General features: G+C 54.7%; 1 protein-coding gene across 4 annotated transcripts in view; it reads right to left on the bottom strand.

Annotated features, from left to right (window-relative positions):
* Nucleotides 1-24,249, bottom strand: part of DLGAP2 (DLG associated protein 2) — a 783,049-nt gene that overhangs the window by 164,214 nt on the left and 594,586 nt on the right. For 3 of the 4 annotated variants that reach the window (XM_047713358.1, XM_047713367.1, XM_047713378.1), the window contains one exon: nucleotides 5,523-5,588. The exons of the other annotated variant lie outside the window; for it this stretch is intronic. In XM_047713358.1, coding sequence (XP_047569314.1) covers nucleotides 5,523-5,588 — 66 coding nt within the window. The remainder of the gene's footprint in view (nucleotides 1-5,522; nucleotides 5,589-24,249) is intronic. 4 annotated transcript variants of the gene reach the window in all.

The raw sequence follows: 24,249 nt of genomic DNA, 5'->3' as shown, positions 1-24,249 counted from the left end.
CATTTCTTCCGAATGTGAGCTCTCTGATGCCCCGCACGCACACTCGCGGGATGTATGTGCTATGGGCTGCTGTCAGGACACCAGGTCAGGACCAGGAGCATGGCAGGCCGACGCTGTGCCCTATGCCAGGTGGGCTGTCCTGCGGGCTGGTGTGTCCTCTGTCTGGCCCCGAGCCTGTCCCCGCTCGTCCCCCTGGGCTCTGGTTCCTTGGTCTGCACGGATCTGATTTCTGTCCGCATTTCTAGAGAACACCGTCCCCACCTCTCCAGCTGTGCTGGTTTTCTCGTCCATACAGCACGTTGGCTTGTGAGCTCCTCCTTCACGCCCCCACCTCGTGGAGCTTGCTAAGTCGGGGAGCCCGCTGGTCACTCGGTGGGTATGTCCCACACAGCAGAAAAATTAGTGTCACTTGAATGAAGGCTGCTATGGTCTGAATGTCTGTGTCCCCTCCAACTTATAGGTGGGAGCCTACATCCAAGGTGATGGCATGAGGAGGGGGGCATCAGGGAGGTGACAGAGAGTCCCCGCTTCCCGCCGGGCAAGCACCTGGGATCCCGGGAAGGAGCCTCGCCAGACAGCAAATCACGAACACCTTGATCTCAGACCTCAGCCTCCAGAGCCGTGAGAGACGAATGCCACTGTTCATAAGCCACCAGCCCACAGTCCTCTGTCTGGCTGACAAGGACGATGAACCAACAAGGACGATGGCGTGCAGGCGTGGAGGTAGGCAGGAGCCAACCAAGAATCAGTGTTTGGAGAAGGAGCCCACTCAGGGAAAAGGTACGAGAATCCATGTCACAGCCACCAAACTCAGAAACTGTGCAAATTAGAAATGGACACTTAGGGGGAAAGCTAGGAAAGGCATTCCAGAAATTTAGAGTCAAATTCCTAATATCCTAATAATATTAGTAACTTTAAAACTAATTTTGGGGCGCCTGGGTGGCTCAGTGGGTTAAGCCGCTGCCTTCGGCTCAGGTCATGATCTCAGGGTCCTGGGATCGAGGCCCGCATCGGGCTCTCTGCTCAGCGGGGAGCCTGCTTCCCTCTCTCTCTCTCTCTGCCTGCCTCTCCGTCTGCTTGTGATCTCTCTCTGTCAAATAAATAAATAAAATCTTTAAAAAAAAAAACAAACTAATTTTGATTTCTTTGCAGAGCAATAGTGACAACATGAAATGGTCACATCAGATTCCTCTTCTGGGATGCTCTTTTCACTGACACGTAACCTTTTCCAGCTCTTTCACACATGTGACGTAAGTACTGGGGAGCAGGGCAGCCCTCTGGGGCCTCCGGGTTCCCATGGGTGGCTGGGAGGGAATCCAAACATCCCTGGCGCATGGGGAGGACACAGGGAGGGCGTGGAAGGATGGAGAGAGGGCTCCAGAAGCTCTGGGTACAGCAATGAACACGCTGTTGCCATCTAGACAGAAACGAGGCACCATTTCCATGGTTTCTAGAAACTTCCAGGAATTTACCTTAAGGGAGTAAGTGTGGACGGGTTACAACACTGCATGTCTGCAAGACGGCCAGGATGGCACGTATCAGCCTCTGAAGCGGGAGCGCCTGAGTTGGGAGCTTTGCTGTGCAGGCCTGCCGGCACAGGGGGTGCCGCGGGATGAGGACACCCACACGGGCCAGGCCGCAGAGGCTCTGTGTGTCACGGGCACCGTTACTCTAGCGTCCGAGCACCTTTCACAACATGCGTCGTTTGCGCACTTCCTCAGGCTGCGCCTCCTGCGATACGTACCGACTCTCCTTCTGTCCTTTAACCTGCCCTTCGGACAAGTTCCACTTTGCAGGTGACCCAGCGTGAAATCGGGGTGCGCCCTGCAGTGCTCAGAAATGCTGGCGAGCTGCTGACTCTCAGCAACCAATTCAAATAGCTTGAGAGCCCAGAAGAGGCTTCTGTAGGCGGAATGACTCCGACAGGGGCCGGGTCACAGCACGACCTGCAGAGCAATTTAGTTTCCGTGTGTCCGAAGGTCCTCCCTCCCACATCCCCCTGGAAAATTGGGTTTTTCTCTTCTATTGTAGCCTTGTAAATGCGCTAAATTAATTCACTTCCATCACTGACTTGAGATTAATTGCCCAGAAACCTTCTTTATCTTCCTACTTTCCTCCTCACGCAATGATTTCCGCACCTGATGATACGGCAGCTTCTGCACTCACACCCTAACGACGCCCGTGATGGGTCGCAGCCTGAGCACGGAATTCCTCCCTGAGTTGTCTGTCCCTGAGCCAGTGCCGCTCGCCTGTCCTCAGAGCTCTGAGAGACTGAGGCCCGTCAGGGAGAAAAAGACGGGCGATCTGAAGGGAGCAGGGCAAACGTGGCCGGGCGGCCGTGTGGACGGACACGGCCCGCACTGGCCACAGAACGTGCTCCTGCACTCGGACAGGACGACCATAGCATCTCCACGACCACAGCACCAAGGGCCCCACGGAGCGTCTGCCCCAGGACTCGGCGCAGGGCAATCGGAGCGCCGCTCATTTAGGGCAGAAGGGCCTGTAAAACCCCATCCAGCTCAGCCCCTCAGTTCACAGAGGAGGACATGGGCGAATTCCATACACAAAACAAAACCAAGTCCGGAACACGGTGTTTCCTCCTGACTTTCATTATTGTAGCCCTGGGGGCATCATACAGACCTTGTCTCCTCCTGCCGCCCACCCCTCATCCCATCTCCCGTGCACCCCCCAGTCCCCCTGGTGGTGCACGTGGGCTGCGCGCGGGAACACTACAGGCGGCCTCACATCAGAACATGGAGACACAAGAAACAGGTCTCGGTATTTCTAACACTTCCTGGTGGCACTGGCTGGGGACAACCGCAGCTGAGACCTGGTGTCCTGGTTAGTGAGCTAAAAATGATCGCTGGACCCATGTGCCCCTCCCTGACCCAGGGGACCTCTGCCTGGGGTTGTAACACGCCTTCCTGCCATGTCCGTCTTGCACCTGCCCGTTCCCCTCCTCGTGGGGAAACTGGATGTGTGTGGGAGCTCCCTAAGGCCACCGGTCCCCAAACCTCTTCATTCTCTTGGACCAAAGCCTCCAGAATCTGGCTGTCCCTTGACATTCTTGGAATCTCCGTCCCCTAATGACCAGACTGTAGAAACACCTCACCAAATGCTTCTGTTCCTAGACAGTACGAGGCTCCTCATCACAGAGCTGGAATTAGCATTTTCATGGGATTCGGCTGCTCTGGGGAGCATCTCCCAAAGATGAGAGCGAGGTCTCGAAGAGCTTTTGTACGCCCTGCAGCATGAGTCTCAGGAGTCTGGCGGGCAGGTGAGCCCGGTGTCATTACAGAGCAACGGATAAACTAGATGTGGGCAGTCCATACGGTGGACTATCACGCAGCCATGAGAAGGAGTGAGCTTCTGTCATTTGCTACGGCGTGGGTGAACCCTGGGGACATGACCCTGAGTGAGAGAAGCCAGGCATGGCAGGACTAGTCCTGCAAGGAGCCCAGTCAGAACAGGAGCCTGAGACAGGCTCAGGGAAGCAGAGCATAGGGTGCCGGTCACTGTGCTGGGGGAGGGGAGCTACCGGCACCTGGGTGCAAAGTGTCTGCTGTGGAAGAGGGAGAGTCCTGGGGGGAAGGTGGTGACAGTTACCCAATGAGGTGAATGGACCCCATGCCCCTGAATATACACTTAAAAATGGCCTCAATGGTCAATTTTAGGTTGTATCTATCTTACCAAATACAAAGAATACTTTCTGTGCACTCCAGCCTGTCCCCCCTCCCCTGCACAGACACCCTCTCTGGGAACACAGCCCCAACAAGTGGCCCCGTGCAGGCGCCAACTCCAGCCGTGGGTCCGCGACACCGCCAGCGAGATGCAGACCCCTTCCACCCCTGGACCCTCCCGTTCACGCTCAGCTCACATGACTATGGCACACACCGAAACTCCGAGTCCGGGACTCAGCATAGGAACATGGGGGGACCTGTGTTTCCGGTGTGATCGCCATGATCTTGTGTTCCTTTTGTGCCACCACTCGGTCATCTGTGCCCGTCCGTGGTGCCAACCCTTGCGCAACTACGCCTAGCATGCTGCGAGCAAGCTGAGAAAGGGCATCCGTCTCCCCGGGAGCAGACAGGCTCTCCCTGGGATGCCCTGCGCCACGGAGGGGTCAGCCTCGAACCCCCGCAGGCCCCCGAAACACAGGTCGGGGATGTGCACTCCTTGTGTTTTGGGAGGTCTCCCCCGTTCTGAGAGACAGTCACAGGGAAGAACGGGCACTGCAGACACAGTCATGACATCAGAACCGTGTGCCTGTGAGATGCGCGCGAGCTACTCCCCAAGTCCCAGGGAAACAAATCAAATCGCGCCCTCCCTGGGTGCTGCTGGACACCTGCTCGCTAGTGACTGTCACCAGAGTGGAACAAAATTCCAACGAGGAAGCTGGGACACTCTCCCATAAGGAGGGAAGATGACTTAGTTTGCATGTTTCTGAGAAAGAGGAGAAAAGACTCTGTAGGAGGCCGGTGAGAAGCGCACATGGAGCTCCGTCGCCCGGTGGAACGTCCTATTGTTCTTTGAGAACTGCACCTATGTTCATAGTTTAATTGAAAAGAAAGCTTTTTTTTTTTTTGCCTCTACTTTTCTTTAAAAGGCATCACGGCTTTATACAAACGGACTCCCTCCACTTACAATATTATTCTCAAAGACGATCTAATGGGCAACAGAGTCACTGGCTACAGGGCTGAAATCAACAAAGAAAAACTCAAGTTCAAACAGGAATCAGCCTGTTGATCTGTAATTCAGTTCCAAGCGCTGTGACAGCTCAGGGTCATCGGTGACCTGGGAGAGGAGCTGGCGAGCTTTCAGGCTGGCGACCGTCATGGCGAGTGGGGGGCAAAGGGCCGAGCCACGGTGGGGGTGTTCTCTCAGTCACCGTTGGACAGTGAACGAATTCAACAGCTCATGTGTCTTACAGAAACACGGGCCCCTTTTCACCTAAGTGTGATCCACGTCAAGGGGTCATGGCCAAGGGATCAAGATGGCACTAGCTTTGTCGTGTCTGTGATGATGTAAGAGTAAAACTGGCACAGACCCTAACTAAGGATATACCCTATGACAGTGACTCGAAGCCCCCCCGCCCATGGCACCCACAGCCTGGCGTGGGCCGGGCTTGCCCACAGCAATCAGTGGTCTGTGTCCGTGAGGAGCCATGTGGAGAATCGGGAATGAAGACGTCTTCCCTCCTTGGGTAGACTCAGGGAGAGTTTCAGTCATGAAGAAGCAAGGGACAGACCTACCGTTTTACCCGCGTACCAATTATGGCACTGCCTGCTTTAATCATTATTCATAACGATTAGCTGTCTTAGCAATTGGTCTGCCGTGATCTGCAGCAAGAATGTTCTCACCTATGGCTTCTCCACACTCTCCACGTTACTTACAACACTCACACATCTCATCCAGCTCTTTAAATTAGGGCACACTGAAGCCACACTCATGCTTTGACCATTTTTGGGGTGCAGAGAGGCGCTGGACCCGAGGCACCCCCAGGGCTGAGGTGTGTACTCTACCTAGATCGTCCTCTGCCGGCCCCGGAAAGCTGATGCCGGGCTGGACCAGGTCCCCGCCCTCTTCCTCTGCAAGAGAGAAACAGAGTCATTCTTCAGTGCATTCAGGGCAGATGGCCGTTTGCTCAGTGCGTCTCCAACACTCTTCACCTGGACGCCCCAATACCACAGGCTCCTCACAATTGCTCAAAGGCCACGGCTCAGAGCCACGTGTGGGCGCCAACTCAGGCAGCGCATCCGTGGTTCTTAGCTCTAGCTTGGGTTTAACCACCAACCAACAACCAACGGCCAGACTGAGCTCTACGCAGATTTATGAGAACTCGTCTGCAGAGCTGGCCGCGTTCTGTGTCCCATGGCTGCATCCTGCTCCCAGAATACCCCATGAGCACTGCCTCGCCCAGGATAACACTTCCTCTCTTGTCCAGAAAGTTCTAGACTGAGGTCGTCTTCATCCATATTCAAAGCCTGCAGTTGCCACATTAATGCTTCGTATCAGTTAATCTTAGGGCAGGTTCTTCCCGAACGTGAATTTCGTGTCCTTCCGTTGGGAGAACACTTTGGGTTGAGGTCACTAGCACTGACCTCCACTCACTCGCTTGCACACCTCACAAATGCAGACCCAACCTTCTTACATAGGTCCTGGGGGCCATCCAGAGGCCAGAGAGACACAGAGAGCTGTGTTCTTCACCGGCTGTCCCCCATGGAGCTGGGGTGGAGGAGCCTGGCAGTCCCTGCCCGCCTCTGCTGGCTGCCCTGGGAACCACCTGTGCAGCCCCAGGGTCCCCAACTCCACAGCAAATTAGAAGGGAGAGGTGGAGACAGCTGGTGTCCCCAAGGAGACAGGCAGCTTCGGGTAGGGACTCTAGTGGAAACACAAGACGTGTGTAATACTTATGTCACCACCGTGGTAAGTGTTCCATAAATGTAGTTTTCCACGTGCGTTTATGCAGGCTTTCAATATTCATGAATGAGTTTTGAGGCAAGTATTCCACATTTGCATCCCACTAGTCACCGTAAATGCAGTTAGCCACAGTGTAGTCTGCAAAAGGAGTCATTCCGGGGCATTGCGGTCAGATCCCCGCAGGCTCTCGCCATCCAGCCAGCAAACCGCCGTTCCTGGTCACTGTAGGGGACGTCAAGAAAGGCTGGCCATGGGAGCGGCTAGCCGAGCTCTCATGCAGATCCGTGGTACAATCTCATTCTAGGGGACCTCCAGCCAGTGCTTTTCAAAGTTACATGTATGAAACTGTGCCACAACAATAATAAAGCGCTGGACCAGGCTAGTATGTGACAAGCAAGTTACTTGGTGTGATCTGACCACGCCCCCTTTCTGCGTGGCTAACAGCAGCTTTGCACACTTCCGGGCTGTGTCTCCCTGCTAACGAGTGGTCTCGTCCAGCGCTGGCCAGTCAGACAACCACATTAGGTAGCATGTGAAAGCAGAGATGACTATGTTTTCATGTGTTTGGAAATATAATGCAATATAATGTGAGTTCTAATTAAATACAGTTGCCATGGGGACTGTGGTCACGTGGTCCGTGTGACCAGCTTGAAAGCAGCCTGTGTTAGTTGGGGAAGTGTGGCATTAGCAGAATGAACCCAAACAACCCACCTTCCACTTCAGATTGTTTTCTCCGTAAACACACACACACAGCAAAGACAGGGCAAGCGAAGGGCACGTTCACGTGGTACGGCTTGTTGACACCACAAGTACGACAGGTCAGCCAACACACACACACACACACACACACACACACACACACACACACACGCCGGGCACACAGAGGCCATGCACAGGACGCTTGCATGTGCCCACACAGCCGTGCGCTCACAGAGTGCGAGCTCCGTCGTGTAATCACCCTGCAGCTGGACGCGGGGACCCATCGCACTATTTCGAGAACACTCCTCCCCGGATGGCGGGGGAGTCAGACTGAAGGTTGGTCCCGAGTCTGAAGGGTGGCAATGACTGTGTGCTTTGCCTGTTCCTGCCCTTTGTCAGACAGACCGAGATAAAATGAGGCCCAGAAGCAACTCAACTAAGCAAAACCATCACAGTTGAAAAAAAGAAAAAACAGACAATGGGCCGAGGGTAAATGCAGCCAGCAGGTCCAGTGGCATCAGGAGGGCCTGTGGGTGTCACTAGCTGTCGCAGCCCCGCCCCACCCCACCCGGCGTGCTGGTGTGTCAGCGTCACTGGGGTCCCGCTGTGTGTACCCCTTGCCCCCACCCAGTCCCTTGCCCAGATGTCTTGCCCTTCCCAGAGTCTGCCCAGGGGGTTATCAGACCTGCAAGGGGGTACAGGCCACACCGACCCCCTCTGACTGCCCCACTGATGCGGCACCCCCTGAAACCTGCCCTGGCGCATGCTCGCGCCCTCCGCCGTCTCTCTTCCACCCGTCAGTGCACAGGAGCCGAGCTCTGCCCCACTGAGGTCCACAGACAGGTGTCCCGGGAGCAGCCAGTGTGCGTGGGTGTGGCGACAGGCTCTGCACCCGACCTTCGGAACCTGCAGCCAGGGAGCCGCCCTGACCCAGCGTCTCAAGGTCCCACCCCCAAAACCGATACCCCCATAGCCAGGAGGGGCCGAAGCAGGGCAGAATGAGGTGCCTGATGAGTCAGGGCTGGGAAAGCAGGCACACCTTCTTCGGATCGTGTGTTCACACTGCCTCATGTTTTCCAAGCAGAAACAGAAACGTGCCATCGACCCGAGCATCTCGGAAACCCTCTACAATGCACGGAAACGATCTGATGACTTTGGTCTTCACTCTCAAGGCCCCTGAAGGGGCCCCAGCTGGGGGCTGGATACTCACAACCCCTCCAACTGAACCCACCCCTCAAGCTGTTTGTCTTTTGTACCAAAGCCCAATGACATCAGTGTCCTCTGACGTGTGACCCAGCGCGGCTGCTGCGCGCTTTGGGGAAGAGCACCAGTCAGCCTTCAGAGGCTTGTGTAATGACACTCCTGCTTGCATGTTCTGAGCGGAGTGGCAGACACACCTGGGAGTGGCCCAAGGAGCCCCAGCGGCCGCAGGCACAGCGGGACACGGGCACGTCCTCTACGGCCTCTGCCATTGCAGGCGGACTCCTGCCCGCACCCCAGGGGTCTAGGAAGGGGCCGAGATCACCTGCGGGGGTGCCAGGCAGTTCACCGCCCTGCTACCTTCCCCAACACGAGCTGAGGATGGCAGTCACAGGCAGCCGGGCCGGCCGCTTCCTCCGTCACCTCTCCGCCTGTGTGCCATGCTCTGCCATGATCGTGTCTCGCTCAGAGGAGACTGCTCCGACATTCCTCAAGAGGAAGTCCTCATCTTGGACTCTGCTTGGAATGAGGTAAAACCCGCTGATGAAGGGGCAAAAGAGACCAGAGAAATGATTTGGGGTGGGGGAGGGACAGACGGGCCGAGGAGCCCCAGGTAGATGAACTTCAAGAAGAAATCCAGTGTTCGTGGAAGTCAGTGGGCATTTCGCTTCTATCGGTTCATCTATCGATCTGTCTATCCAAGACTTATATGAGAGAGAGAGAGTAAGAGAAAGAGAGATCGTGAGCCAGGCCGAAGGGTAGAGGGAGAAGCAAACTCCCCTCCGAGCAGGGAGCCCGATGTGGGCCTCGATCCCAAGACCCTGAGATCATGACCGATCTGAAGGCAGAGGCTTCACCAACTGAACCACCCAGGTGCCCCTCTTTTTATTAATTAATTAATTCATTCATTCATTCAAGAGAGCAAGAGTAGAGAAAGAGAGAGCCTGCATGTGAGCGGGGAGAGTGGAGAGGGGGAGGGAGAGAGAATCTCAGGCCGACTCCAGGCTGAGCAGGGAGCCCGATACGGGACTTGATCTCACGGCCCTGAGATCACGACTGGAGCCAGAATGAAGAGCTGGACGCTCAGCGACTGAGCCACACGGGCGCCCCTCAAGGTCTCTCTGTGAAGCAGGCTCCCGTCTCAGGAGCCATCCAAGAAGGACAGTGCTGAGGCCGAGTGACCTTCTGCAGTGTGTGGTGTGACCCTGTGCTCTTCCTCCCCTGTCAGCACAGCAGGCCCACCCTTGGCTCTTGGAGGATGCACAGGGTCCCACAGGGGGTCTGGTGGCCCCAGGGCCTGTCATGTGCTCTCCCAGCATACAGTGGGGCTACGTAACATCTGAGACCAACTTGATTCACTGAGTCGGACTTGGACAGTGAATCACAGCATCTGCTTGTGGACACTGAAGACCCTCCATGTGCCCAGAGGTGGCCCTTCTGGGGCAGAAACGTGCATAGGGTGTTCACAGGCAAACCGCTGGTCCTGGAAGTTGGGAGGAGGCGTGACCTGCTCTGTGGAGAAGCATGGGCACCCAGCACGGTGTGGCTGCTGAGCGGAGCTAGGGTCCCCCACAGAGACACGGCCCCAGGGGGTCAGAGCCAAACACTGGACATCAGCACAGGCACTGCACAGGGTTTGGCTTTGCTCAGTGCACAGCGCCAACTCCCCACCTCCTCCCGGGGGTGCTCAGCTTCCCTAGGACGCTTCCTTGCTCCTGGCCACGGCCGGTCCCATGACCAAGGGGATGGATTCAGGGGCAGCGGCCGAGCTGGGTCCACAACCAGAGAGTGAGCCAACTTCTGGAGCTGCCAGCTCACTCCGAGAGTGGTCTGGAGGGGTGAGCGCCTGACCGCTCAGGGCAAGCCACCACCGGTGTCCCTGTCTGGGTGTCTTCTCTCTCCCACTGCACACACTTCGCGGGAGTTGGTGGCAGATCAATCCTGGAAGGTAGGGATTGGGGCCAGGACCACCCACGGCTAGAAGCGCACCACCCTCTGTGTGTCTCCACGACCTGTTATTATGGAGACGTTGGGGGGAGAGGGGCTACGTACAGTGATTGATGGTGCACCCGCGGGGTCCTGGCTCCCCGGGCTCACTTTACTGTCATGATCACCGTGGTGAGGCAAGAACCATCATCTCTACTATGATGGCCTTGGGGAGGGTCCGTTGCGTGTCTGAGGTCACATGAGGGACAGGTTCCTGTGAAGCCGCACCTCTGACCCTTCGGGGCTGGGCTCTTGCTGGCCACGGACGGCGGCCTCTGTCTGCATCAGCATCGAGGGACCCGCGTTTCGTAAGCACCTGACCTATGAAGCCCTGTTTCCACTCCGCGTGTTTAAACCCTCCCACGTGTGGGTAAAAATCCCGCCTCCTGGTGGAGAAGGTTTGTGTCCGATCACACCAACTTGGAAATGATAGAAACAGGAAAGGCTTCAACATTGTAGGTCGAAGGAAAACCACTCTTTGTATATGGACAGGGACACTGCTCATAAGAAAATACTGGATTTCCCAGCGTAAAGGAAAACAAGAACCTGAAGTGGCAGGTGTAGCCTGCGGAGCCGGGACTGTGCCCGTTTCCTGCTCCCAGCAGCACAGCCACGAAAGCGCATGAGTAATGGGTCAGCGAACCCGGCGCTTCCGTAGCAGCGGGAGGGCGGGTGCACGTCCCTCCCAACCGAGAAGGGAAGTGGCCTGCCCCCGACCCCTCCGGAACCCCGAAGTCCAAGCTGCATGTCGGAGCACAAGCCTTCAGAGGGACAATCTCACTCCCAAATGCGACCGACACAGAACCCCAAACTGGAAAGCAGCGTGGAGATGGGGAGCGCGTGAGGAGGGCTGTGGGCCTCAGCGCCCTCTGCCGTCCTGCACGAGCCTGGGGCTGGAGGGCGCACACGGGGGCCGGCAGCAGCCCTGTCTGAAGAGGACAGTGGCCTCCTTTGACCGTGGGGACAGCAGGCTTTGCTCCGATGGGGGCAGAAGGGAAAGATTTGCCATTAAACGTAGGCTTCACCACCCCGCTGAAGTTCCTCAAAGACCACTCCTGGCCCCTACGTGGTGCCCAGCTGATCCCGAGTCTTCCCTCAGAGGCGGCCCCTCTCCAGGTCTGTTCTGTTCTTTTCGGGTCCTAGGACCCACTGGGGCTCCTCCCCCAGAGGGCTGGACCCGGTCATCAGCATCCTTGCCCAGGTCTTGCTGCCTCTGTCCCTTTGGCGGCTGCACACCGTGTGCTCCCGTGCGTGTCATGCTCCACCCGGAGCCTCTTCCCCTCGCTCAGACCCGCCAATGTCAGCCTCCCCCAGGATGCTCACCCCCTGACGGGGGTGTGGGGGGGAAGCTGGTGGTCAAGTGAGTGGGTCTGTCTGCGTAGATGAGTTTTCTGACCATGTGGCCGAGGTCAGGAAACGCCTGACAGATAGCAAGGAGCCTCGCAGGGTCACTGGTGTTACCGGCGCAGGCCTGGGGATGCCCCCAGAGTGCAAGGTGGTCCCAGACTTCAGGCATGACACACGACAGCTGCTCCCCAGACTCCATGAACTCTGCTGAGAAAGTTAAGTTGCCACGGAGTTCGGCACTCCGACAGTCTGCCCGGTTTCTAGAATCTTCCCATTCTTTAGAAGTTTACTTTTAAAAAAAGCACACTCAAGCCTACATTTTAGCCGTTTCCCTAATGATGGGATCTGAAGGCTGCTTAAATTAAGAATTCATTTCTGCTCCGTTAGGACAAAGACACTGATTAGCCTTAATGTTCGCTTCCCTTCTGTTCCAGTCACAGCTGTGCCATTCAGCCGCTGCCACGGTGATTACTGACAGCGTTTCTCTGAAAGCCAAAGAAACGCTCACGATTTTAATTTTGGATGGAGGATCAGGTCTCAGCAGAAGCAGCCCCTAAAGTCTGCAGAATTCTCACTTGTAATTAAATGTCACTTGAGCCCGGCCAAGAGAACAACACAAGGTCACTAGCGCGTCGAACTCGACCCAACTCAGGATGACCACAAAGGTCTCTGCAAACAGGTGGTGGCCTGAGCACCCACGTGGCACGGGAGGGGAGTGTGATCACCTGCACAGCCCCGCCTCCCGGCCCAGAGGTTGACGAGCTCAGCGTACCGCCTGCCACCTTCCTGTGAGTTATAATCTTCCAAGGAGTTCACTTATGACCAATAGCGCCACCCACACTTGCATGTCCCTGGACCTGGGCTAAAGATTTATACCCACCATTTCCATCAACATGGATGGGACTGGAGGAGATTATGCTGAATGAAATAAATCAAGCAGAGAGAGTCAATTATCATATGGTTTTACTTACTGGTGGAGCATAAGGAATAACACGGAGGACATGGGGAGATGGAGAGGAGAAGGGAGTTGGGGGAAATTGGAGGGGGAGATGAACCATGAGAGATTGTGGACTCTGAGAAACAAACTGAGGGTTTTAGAGGGGAGGGGGGTGGGAGGTTGGGTGAGCCTGGTGGTGGGCATTAAGGAGGGCACGGACTGCATGGAGCACTGGGTGTGGTGCATAAACAATGAATCAGGGGACACTACATCAGAAACTTATGATGTACTGTGTGGTGACTAACATAACCATAAAAATAAAAACAATAAAATAAAATAAAAATGCTGAAGTAAGAAGGAGACTCTTAGTTATTTAAATCTCTAAAGGCTTCCAGATGAAATGGTACCATTTGCTGTTAAAGTTGAACATTACTCAGTTCCAAAGTGACATTAGTTGTATTTTATATGTTTTAAACCTAGATTCCAAATGAGTGCGCTGTTAAATCCTTTGCACTACTTTCTGTATTTAATAAGGTTTTATGCCAAAGTTTGCTTGAAGATTTGCCCACCATGGTTAAGCTGGAAGTACTACTTTACAGACAAAGAGAAGGGTTTCAGGAAGCTTAGGAGAACCTGGCCTTCACCCATGAGTTACTACTAAGTGCATTTACAGGACGGGAAGGCCTCCAAGATGCACACGGCTACTTCTGTGTCTCTGATAGATGGGTCGTTCCAATGCTTACTCACAAGAAGTCCTAGGTAAGGATGCCACAGGCCGTGCAGAACACCCAGTTAGATTCGAAGGTCAGATACTCAAGGAATAATTCTGTTTATTATATCTATGTGGTATCTGTCATTTGTCTGAACTTCAATTTTACAAAAGGCTCTCTGTGCTTTCATTGGCTAAATGTTGGCTTGACACCCCCAAGAAGACGCTCAGGCCTGGGGCATCTCCCAGAGACCCTGGCTCCACTGGGGTTGGGGGTCCCAGGCGGGTTCATTTCATGGCCCCAGAGCCCAGACTAGTGTCTAGCCAGGGTGGAGAACCGCTCACTCAGTGGAATGAACCAAAGTAATTTACTGAAGGCCCCAATCCTACCTTCTCCTCCTCCAACTACAAATATCACACCTGCCATCCAACCCCAAGGGGCCAGCCACAGGCGGCAGACGTGGGCAGCATCCATGGGCAGCCGCGGTGGCCAGCGCGCGTGGACTACAAGGGTCCCCAGCACGGCCCCACAGTGTGCAGGTGCACCTGGAATTACGGGTTGCGTGTGAAGACAGGGAATGGGGTCCTCCACTGCTACCCTCCCTCTCAGTCTCTCTGCTATGCCCCCTGTTATCTGGAGAGTTCTTCAGGCATTGCTACGTCGAAAGAACCCAAGACGTTAACTTTGACATACTCTTCAATTCTGTATTTGACATGTTGCCTTAATTTTCTACACTGGATGAGTATCTGGCATCTGGCTTTGCCTGTTCACCCTCCACGGGATGACCTCCATGCCGTGTGTCACGGGCTCCGACACGCAGGATGGACAAGGTTCTGGTTATGATCGCACCTCGCCCAGGATTTCACACAAATGACTAAAGATACACAGCGACACTGTTTCTTTCCCTTTTAAAGTATCCGCCTGCAGCACAACAGTCTAGTAAACTAGGGTACGAAGCATAAAGCATTGGAGACCTTTCCACTACTGTAGAAGTTCCTGGTGTAATGTTCACGGAAAAGTGGTGTGCAAACTCTGTGCACTTTGTGACCCTTGCTGTGCGTTGAGGAAGGATGGGAGGCATTTACTGGGATGGCCACAGTCAGGGTCTCTGATTGGAGGAGAAGCGTGACCTTTCGCTGTCCTCCAAGCTCCTAGCACTCTGCAGATCATTTTTGACCAGCGGGTTGTGTTTTAGAAGCACAACAGAATGATGGGACAGCCTCCCTGTGAATCTCCTTCATCAGATGAGATGGTCTGGAAGGAGGAGGGCAGAGACACTGAGCTGGGAGCTGGTGTGGTTCCTGCCCCCACGGCAGGCAGTGAGCCGCTGCTGGGGGAAACCAGAAGCCCACGGGTGGTGCATGTGGGCAGCTCCCAGTCCAGCACCGGAAACAGCTCCCCAGACATTCACCATGTGTAAGAAACACAAGGAAGGGGAAGAAGGGGTAGACCGGTGTGTCTCCTCGGCCGTCCATCAGTGACTCACATGCAGCTTCTCAGGCACTGAAGAGGGCAGCTTGGGAGCACACACAGTCCTGAGAACGGTTGTTGTTGAGCCTCTCGCAGACCCTGACCACTGTGCGGGAGGTAGAGGCACGTCACGCTGGCTGTCACCTGGCCCTGCCGGCATCTCTGTCCCTGGGAACCCCTTCAGAAAGACAGTGTGGGGTGGTGGCTACCCAGAGGCCAGGTGACCCTCCTGCCCGAAGCCAGAGGTCCAGGCCCCCACCCCTTGACGCCCCCCTCTTCTGTCTCAGACATGCAGCCTGTCGTCCCCACTCATCCGCTAAGTGTAGATCCTTGCCTGGGAGGAGGCCGCTCGGTGTGGGAACGCGGAAGCCAAGAGGCTGTTACGCCCACTGTGCAAATGAGGAGGGAGAGCTTCAGGGACGTCAGTGATTAACCTAAAACCCTGGGAGGTACAGGGGACATTTAACACTGTGTTCGTGGTGTATAACTGAATGACTCCGTACTTGCACGCTCTGCAAACCGTCAGCACCACGTGTCTGGTTGGCAGCCACTGCCACGCACGTTACAGCATACCTCGGTGACAGCGCTCCCACAGCCACTGCACGCAGGAGCGGAGGCCAGACCCAGGGCCCACCCTTCTCTCTGGCTCCCGAACCCACCTCTTGCCAGGCTTCACACCGGGATCCGCTGCTCAGCCATCAGCCAGAACCCCTGCAGACATGCTGGGAGGATGATGAGGAGATGAACGTGTGCCTGTACCACTTCTCCTTGGCTTTCTGGATCTTTCTTAGGTGTCCACGTGCCCACTGTCCTCAATCTCTTCTCTAAAGCACTCCTTTTCTGGAACCGAAATCTGGGCTCAGAAAAGAGCTATGACCAACTCATTCATACTAAACTGTAAATGGCTGCCAGCAAGCTTCCCCAAGTGCCCACGCTACATCCTGTTCTGCCTGATGGTGGCCAGTACCAGGTCTCTGTCCCCACTCAGAGCCATGAAGCATTTGAGGGTAGCCTGCTTTTAAGGGAAAGGTCTCAAAAGGAGCCTTGAATCTTCCATCCCAGGCCACACCGCACGGCAGCCATGAGAGACCCAGGCCTATCGGGGAGTCCTGACCTTGCCCAGGGACCAAATACTGCACACAGCCTGGGGCTAGTCCTACCTTACTAAAATTCTTCCTTAAACCATCATTGAGAAGATGATATTGTCACACATACTACTGCACTAACCTGAGCATTGCCTGGAAACAGAAGTTGAGAGGGATGGTCTCCTGGCTTTCAGCACCACTGCCTCCTTGTCACTCTGAACACTGAACACCTGTAGACCTTCATCCCAGAAATCCTCACTCCGCAGACACCTACTGACCGACCCTGAATTTGCGGCATGGTGACCCGTGCTTGGGGCTCATAGCCTAGAGGCAACTCACACAGAAACATGAGCTCTGTCCAGCGACGTGAGTTCAGGCAGAAGCACCACAGGAGGCCTTCACATGGTCACATGGATTAGGTCAGGACTTCACGGGGCGAGTTACTTAAAAAAAGGGATTTTTAGGGTTGCCTGGGTGGCTCAGTCATCAAGTGTCTGCCTTTGGCTCAGGTCATGATCCCGGGGTCCTGGGATTGAGCCCCACATCGGGCTCCCTGCTCGGCGGGAAGCCTGCTTCCCTCTCCCACTCCCCCTGCTTATGTTCCCTCTCTCGCTGTCTCTGTCTCTGTCAAATAAATAAATAAAATCTTTAAAAAATAAAAAAAAAATAAAAATAAAAAAGGCATTTTAACCCCACAAATTCTGCTTATGATTTATGTTCAGTTATTGTACAGACGTGAATAAACTCGTAATTATATATAAAATTCATTACATAAATCTATTAAAATATTTCATAGCCAAAATTTTATGTTTATTCTTACTTTCTGAAAGAAAGCAACTTCAAAAATTTGATTTGTGGGTGGTTGTTTCAGACCCTGGATCTTGTAAATAGCCACTTTCAGGACTATTTAGCCATAAAACTAAATTTTGATCTATAGCCCCAGGCCTAGCCATTGTTCACTGTTCCTTTGGATATTAATAAAATCGAGAAACATTTGTTTAGAAATGACAGATGAGACGGGGTGCCTATTATTCATTGACAAATTGTGCCCAAGGCATCATCCTTCTTGTTTAAATACATCACCTGTCACGTCGACAAGTGGGAACCCTAATAGGTACAAGTTTTCACGACAACACCGAGATGGCAATCATTCTTAAAGCCCTCGGTTTCCAGATCCGTTTTGGTTTAACAAATTAAGGAGCCGTACCTGAGATGCGCCACAGGCGGACGGTGCACGCTGCGGCAGCCAGGCTGTTCTGTATTGTCTCAACCTCCCCAGAGGGCTGGTCCTGTGGGGTCCCAGGGACATGAGGGACGTGGGACCAGCACGGACGTGCCAGGTCCAGCTGCTCCCCGGGAGCGCATGCCGTGACCAGCGGCCACAGACACGTGTTCTGACACTATGACACAGACACGCGATGCTCCCACTGCCATGTTCACAGGCAGCCTGTGCCCCTCCAGCAGTTCCTGCTCTGTAATGAAAATGCCATCTGACATGGGGTTCTCAGGGGTCACTCGGGAGCTAGAAGAGCAGAGTGACAGGGTCCACGGGGCAGTCCCTCCCCGGCTTAGGAGCCACATCCTGAAGGAAGCCTAGCACCAGCCTCCAGGCCAGGCAGACAGCCTCCCTGACCTTCCCCTCCCTGGGGCGGAGCTCTCCTAGGACTCTCCAGAACCCTACAGGCACCCTCCTAAGTCACAGAGACCCCAGGAGCTCACGGCTCTGAGCAGCTATCCGAGCTGAGATTTCTGGGTTTGTCCTCAAGGACTCTGTGCTCCACCTGTCTGAGTCCTGCTGCCGTGAGGAACGCCACATGGGCTGTTCAGCTTCCCGCCGCTGGACCGTGAGGGCCGACTGCCCCACATCCCGGCGAAAGCATGCCCTTGCTTCTGTGACTGCAGCAGGGAACGTGAGTCTCACCTGCCATCTGTAAAATGGGGACCGAATGACGGGAGAAGAACCTCTGGGATGTCCCTGAGCAGAGGACGTGGCACTAACATGGCCTCAGCATGCGCGGCCTTCTTCCCTGTCCTGACTTCTCCATGGAAACCCAAACAGCTCTCGGGAGAGGGGACACTGGTGTCCCTTCCTCCCAGCGTGAGACAGCTGAGACACTGAGGATGGTCTCTGTCCGGAGCCTGGAGCCCAGGGAGCGAGAACCAAGAGATGGATGGGATGCGGAAGAACACAAACATGGAGTAGGGACCCTGAAGATAAAGACCGTTGACTTCCGGATTAGTCCTCTATCTGCAAAATGGGCCCACACTCACACCACAGCCATCTGTCAGCGCTTGAACTAGGGTGCTCTGGAGAAGGACCAGGAAGCACCAGACGTAACGAATCACCTGAGCTCACGCTGGCTGTGGAATAGAGTCTTGGCAACGGTCTACTGCCATCTCCGCCAAAAGAAGCATTTCCTCTGGAGCCTCCCACTCAGATGCACGCTCTTCCTCCTCCCCTGTCACACATGACCTGTCGTGGCCCCAGTGTCTCTCAAAGGGCTCTCTGTGAACCTCGAAGATGCAGGACTGCTCTTAAAAACATGTTCTGCATTTGGGGCACCTGGGGGCTCAGTCAGTTGAGTGTCCGACTCTTGATTTCAGCTCAGGTCATGATTTCAGGGTCGTGGGATCGAGCCCTGTGTTGGACTCCTTGTTTAGTGACGAGTCTGACTGCGGTTCTCCCTCTCCCTCTGCCCTTCCCCACCCCCCAGGATAAATAAATAAATCTTTAAAAAAAAGAAAAAAATTTTTCTGCATTTGGGGTTAGATAAGTCCTGCCTGGACTTTAAGGTGGAAAAGCTTAAGTGAAAAGCAGCAATTCATTAACTGTTTACAGTGCACAGCAGGTCTGGCTAATCAACCTGGTCTAAATTGTACTTTAAAAAGCTCATAATTAACTAGCAAGAAGAGAGAAAAGGAGGACAAAAATAAATTTTTACAGAAAGATACTGGGGCGGCTACATTAAAGTCACTGCGATTCCCAAGCCCCTCTCTGGAGCCTCCCATGGAGCTCCACAGGGCACGTGTTCTAGAAGAGGGACCGTGGGGATGCCTGGTGTTAACGCTAGTCCCACCGTCAATGTCCTCGCTCTCACCAGCATTTAAGACAGCGTTTCCTTGCTGATGTGGCAGTCACGGCGGCAAAACAAAGTTCCAACAGGGCAGACATAAGGCAGGGAAATAGCCGAGCGGTCAGTGGGTGGGGACAAAGCTGCATTCTGGTGCAGGGAGTCCTGGGTACCGATGACTCAGCTTGAGGGCGAGAGCCAGCGTCCCCAGCACCACCTGTGTCAACCCCATGACTCAGATACGATGACAGCCACGGAGGGCTGGGCTGACTTGTCCTGCATCACCTGTAAGAGCTCGTGAACTAACAGCAGGAGAGTTTCTGTAGCAAACGCCACAGTCACACAAAGGTCCTGATAGCTCACAGTGCACCCGTGTCTGTCGTAGTGGCAGGAGCGAGCAGGAGGAGCCCAATGACCCCACGTCAACTAGAAGCTCCTCCAGGTTTCCAGGTCAGGGCTCTGCACTCTTGCCAAATGACTCGGGCCTCAGGCTAGACAATTACTGCCCCTCGAAGTACGTGTGAGGTCATGGGGCTCTCCTTGGGGACAGGACCTGCTGTGTGCAGGGCTAAACCACCAGGCTTCTAATTTGTCTTTTGTGTGTCTCTGGGCAGTGAGGACCTACAGAACTCTAAAATAATCACGACGGAGCTTTCCTCTGCAAATCTGCGGTGCTTAATTCTGGAACTCAGGAGTGTGGCTTCTGCTGGACCGGGTAAATCTTCCCGTCTCTGTGCTCAAACACAGCATCTCACTGGGAACTGGAACAGCCCACAGTTCAGACCAGTTAGAGCTCATTCAGAGGCCTGCAGGGCTCATCAGGGTCCCCACGTGTCTGGTCTCTGTGTGGCCACGGGGGACCTCCCCGGCTGCTCTAGGACCACACCTCTTCCCCCGACTCACTCAGCAGCTCGGTGATCCCCATGGTGTCCAAACTTGCGTGCAAGCCCGTGGACTCCTGCCCTTTAAGAGAAGGATTTTAATTCTGAGGGCTATTGTGACTGCTAGTTCTGAATCTCAGAGGCCCTAATGACCAATCTTGAGCAAATGACCTTCTTGAGATTCACAGACGCGTCCTGTTCCCGGACAGCTCCAGGGGACCCAGTCCCTCTCTGTGAAGGGAGACTGTGGCACGTCCCAACAGCCCACCTCTCCCTCCTTTGGAGAAGCCCCTGCACGTCTGCCCTCCCCGCCTCTCTGGCAGTACCTGAGCCTCCAGGAACAACATGGTCACATTCTCCCCGTGTGCATGGTCTCCCTGCGTTAGTACGAAACCTCGCAACTGTGCAAGCGGCATCAGGTCCGTGTAGCTGGGGTTCTGCGCACGGCGGTCCCTCCCTCACGCGCTCCTCTGTACAGCTCCAGCGGGGGTACTTCCTCCAGAAAACCCCCAAGACTCCCCCCAAAGTGCAAAGCCCCATGTGGTCCAGGGACCCTCCCACCAGACAGGAAGCATGCCTTCTACGATGTCCTCAGGAGTGCCCCAGGGGCTCCCTCGGGGCCCCTGTGCTCCAGGCTCCGACGGATCTGTGGGCTGCAGTACCCACCTAGCGCTGGCCTGAGGTGCCAGGGCCCACCGGAGACTGTGCTGGGTGGGAGGTGGGTGTGGGGGCCTCGCGCTGCTAGAGGACAGGAGCAGGGTGTGGGGGCCTCGCGCTGCTGGAGGACAGGAGGAGGGTATGGGGGCCTCGCGCTGCTGGAGGACAGGAGCAGGGTGTGGGGGCCTCGCGCTGCTGGAGGACAGGAGGAGGGTGTGGGGGCCTAGCGCTGCTAGAGGACAGGGCTCCACCCCCAGTGCTTAGCGCCTCCTCCAGGTGACCGTCCCCGGCTGTGTCACTCGGACAGGGGAGCGGTGGGGCCAGGAGGAACTCTGGGCAAGGCAGGCAGACCCCAGGTGCCTTGTCCATCAGAGCAAGAACCTAAGTGTTCGTCGCGGGGGGTCTTCCTCATTAGCTACAAGACATTTTATAAAGCTACTGTGAGTTCTGGAAAGAATCCTAAAAAAGGATATAATTACTTAACAGAGCAGGCATCAATAGATTCTATTATTATATCTGTAAATTCTTTAAAAAGTCACGCAGTGAGTTTCAACACATGCCAAACTGTTTGAGAGGTAGAGCTTCTGATGCTAAGCAGAAGCCCGGAGGGTCGGGACGCACGAGTGCCTCGCGGAGCTGGGGGCTCTAGACCCACTCCAGGCACGAATGGTTCATTGCTTTGGGCCTGTCTCGGTATCAACAGGTAGATCAGATGGCTTTTCACGTTCCTTTTAAGAGGAAAACTATGACCTGGAAAGCCAAGTGCTCTGAAGTCAAGTGTCTGCTAAACCCACAGGTCCTCACGTACGTACTGTGTGAATGAACTAGTTTCCCCCAAAGGTTGGGTAGGCCTGACACCACCCAGCTGTGTCTGTGTTTGGAAGGTGCGTTCCTTCGAGCCCCGTCACAAAGACAGCAGCAGCATCCTCGTCTTTGCCAGTGTGAGGAAAACTCGATTTCCCATGAAGCCTGCCCGGAAAGGGCCTCATGGCTTTGTCACCCAAAGGCTTGTGACCTTGTGTCCTCGTGCACCGGCTGTGTGGGAGATGCATGGACACTAGATAGGGGGAGGTTTTAAACACACTGTTCTGCTTTCATTTTACTTTGTTAACATGAACTCTCTTGTTTGGCAAACCTTTTATAAATGATGCAGTGGGCCATCCAAAGGACAAGCTGACCTGAGTCTTTGCTTAAACAAGTAACTTCTTTCTTGGTTTGTTTAAAGCAAGAGATCTGAATGCGTGTGCCCATCCTTCCTTGTACACGTGTACTACTTTGTAGTAATGCGGCACTGAACGCAACAGAAGAAAGAATTTGAATCCGCCCTGAGAGATCCCCTCTCTGGTTCTTTTTCAAGAAAGCAGAGGAAAATTCACTTAAGTCCCAAGCCGGCCCTGAGAGCCAGAAAGCACAGCCCTGCTGCTGGGAACGCTGAAGCTGTCCCCCAGCCATACAGGGCTCCTCCGTGATTGAATGGCAGGCAGGAAGAGACATGGGCTCAGGGAGGTTTTACTAAACGTGCGGGTCACATGTCTGCTCACTGCAGGGCGTCCTTGGGAAATCACATCCCACACCGGCACCACCCAGCGCAGACGCGCAACCGAGATATTTGGATGATGAATCCCACCAGGTAAATAACTCCAGCTTTCAAGTCCTCCCCTCCAGCCAAAGGTTGTTTGCTGTTCGCCCCACATGGTCGCCGAGTGCCGCGGGGCACAGACACCTGCCAGCACGGGTCTTAGGGGATTGGGGGGAGACATAAGAAGAGACGCCTGCAGAATCAGTGATTTTCCTCATCTCAGCTGGTCGACCCTTCGCATAACAGGAGCAATACGGGAGACAGAATCAATGACTGACCAAAACCAAGGAGAGAACGGTGCCGCTCGCTGCTTCCGAGCAGCACTATGTGAGGGGAGGTGGGACGTACGGCCTTTACTTTTGCTTCATGAGTCTGTCCTCCACGAGTCAACCCTGCCCCCACCCCTTCCACGAGGGGTCTGGCCTTCAGATGCCCAGCTGTGGCACGTTATTGCTAGATAGGCTGCAGAGTCCTCAAATGCGGCGGCAAATCCTCCAGCTCCTCAGGGCAAAGCGTCCTGCTCAGCAACAAATTCTCACCCCGAAACAGCCCAGGCCAAGCGCTCTGTGCCGGGCAGAGTCTCACGCGGTTCACCCACTCATCAGAGGTGCCCCTTACGGTTCCTGTTTGCACTTTCTGGTGACCGAACAAAGCTCAGGAAGCCCCTTCAGTTTATGAAATGGAGACTCAGTTTAGACTCCTTGACTCTGAGACCTGCAGCCTCCCAGGTCCACGGGAATCATTCTCTGGTTTACCTGCCTCACTGGGAGCATCACTAGTCTGGCCATCCCTCGGCTTCTTGGGACGACCGCGTGGTATTATGGGTCCTGAGCTTACTAAATCAACTTGTCTCAGCTTCACTTTGGGGAGGCTGGTGACTGTTCTCTGGAGGTTCTGCTCTGTGCACCATATTTGGCTACAGCACATCTGGCCCTCCATCTGCCTCCATCTCATGACACGCCTGAAGCTGGCCTCCTTCCTCTGCACCTGGCTGGTGACTCATCTTTGTCAAGATCGGATAGGAAATCCTTCCTGGATCACCAAGCACAGGGATGCCCTGCTCTGACACTGGAGAGCCACGTAACGTGCAGAAGACACATGTACGCGGAGAGATAGACAAAATGAGCAAGGTCTTGAGGCAGAAGAGCGGCCAGGAATGGTGGACATCTGAAGGCTCACCCAGGAAAGCTGGAATCCAAGGCCATGGTCTTAATGCTCTGAAGAAACTGGGAATGTTACAGAAACCACAGACAGACTCCCAGAGAAAATGGCTATGTCCACACATGACACTTTGAATGTGAGCTGAGGTCCTCATAGCTTGATAATACCCACTTGCGTCCTCCTGGGTGCAAATCCCCAACGTAAAGAGGCCTGGAAACTGCTCATGGGACATCCCGGGTGCTCAGATGGCAAGTAGGCTCTTGTGGGCCCTGAGTCATCAAACCCACAGTCATCCGCACATTTACACACAAGAAAGTGAACATCAGGGTCATAAATAAGCTAGCCGTTTGGGGTCCCCACTCCCCTGAGCAGACTGGTAGAGGCATGCTTCCGACTAATGCCATGGACAGTTGGAGTGTGAGACATCGGACGCCAGGTCAGACGATGCTCCAGACAGACTGACGTGGCCCAAGCCACTTGAGCTTTCAAGCCCCATGTCCCAGCCAGAGCAAGATTCCTTACAGCTTAAGGGTGAATGGGGAGAGGGCACTTGAATTGGGTCCCAGGGGATGGTAAGGTAAGTGGAGATTTATGGACACAGGGAGGGGAGAGCGCTGTGTGGGTGCACAGGGAGCAGAAACATGGGGCGGTCAGCCTGTCTCAGCGTCTGCAGAAGGGGCATTTACCACAGACAGGTCCAGAGAACGCTACCTCTGCTACGTCTGTCTTGGTATCTGATGTCGTGGTTTATACACATCGGCTCTTATCCCAAGATCTCACCGAAGCAAACAGGGTAGGTCTCTGGTGCAGACAAGCATCCGTCCATCTGTCCAGCACCTCGGCCATGAAGATCCAGGACCCCCCTTCTCCATTCCACCCACACCTCCACCAGGGAGGACACTCAGTGCAATGAACCAAACCCTCTGACAGCCGAGGGCTCTCTGTCTAGCACCTGCTGGGGTAAAAAGGTAAATTCTGCATACAGGAGGCGCTCTGTTCTGCACGAATCACCCAGGACCGGCCTGTCTTTGTGTCTGCTTGGATTC

The sequence above is a fragment of the Lutra lutra genome, chromosome 2 (genome assembly GCF_902655055.1).
Source record: "Lutra lutra chromosome 2, mLutLut1.2, whole genome shotgun sequence".
Lineage (NCBI taxonomy): Eukaryota > Metazoa > Chordata > Mammalia > Carnivora > Mustelidae > Lutra > Lutra lutra.
This window is presented reverse-complemented; position numbering and strand designations above follow the sequence as displayed.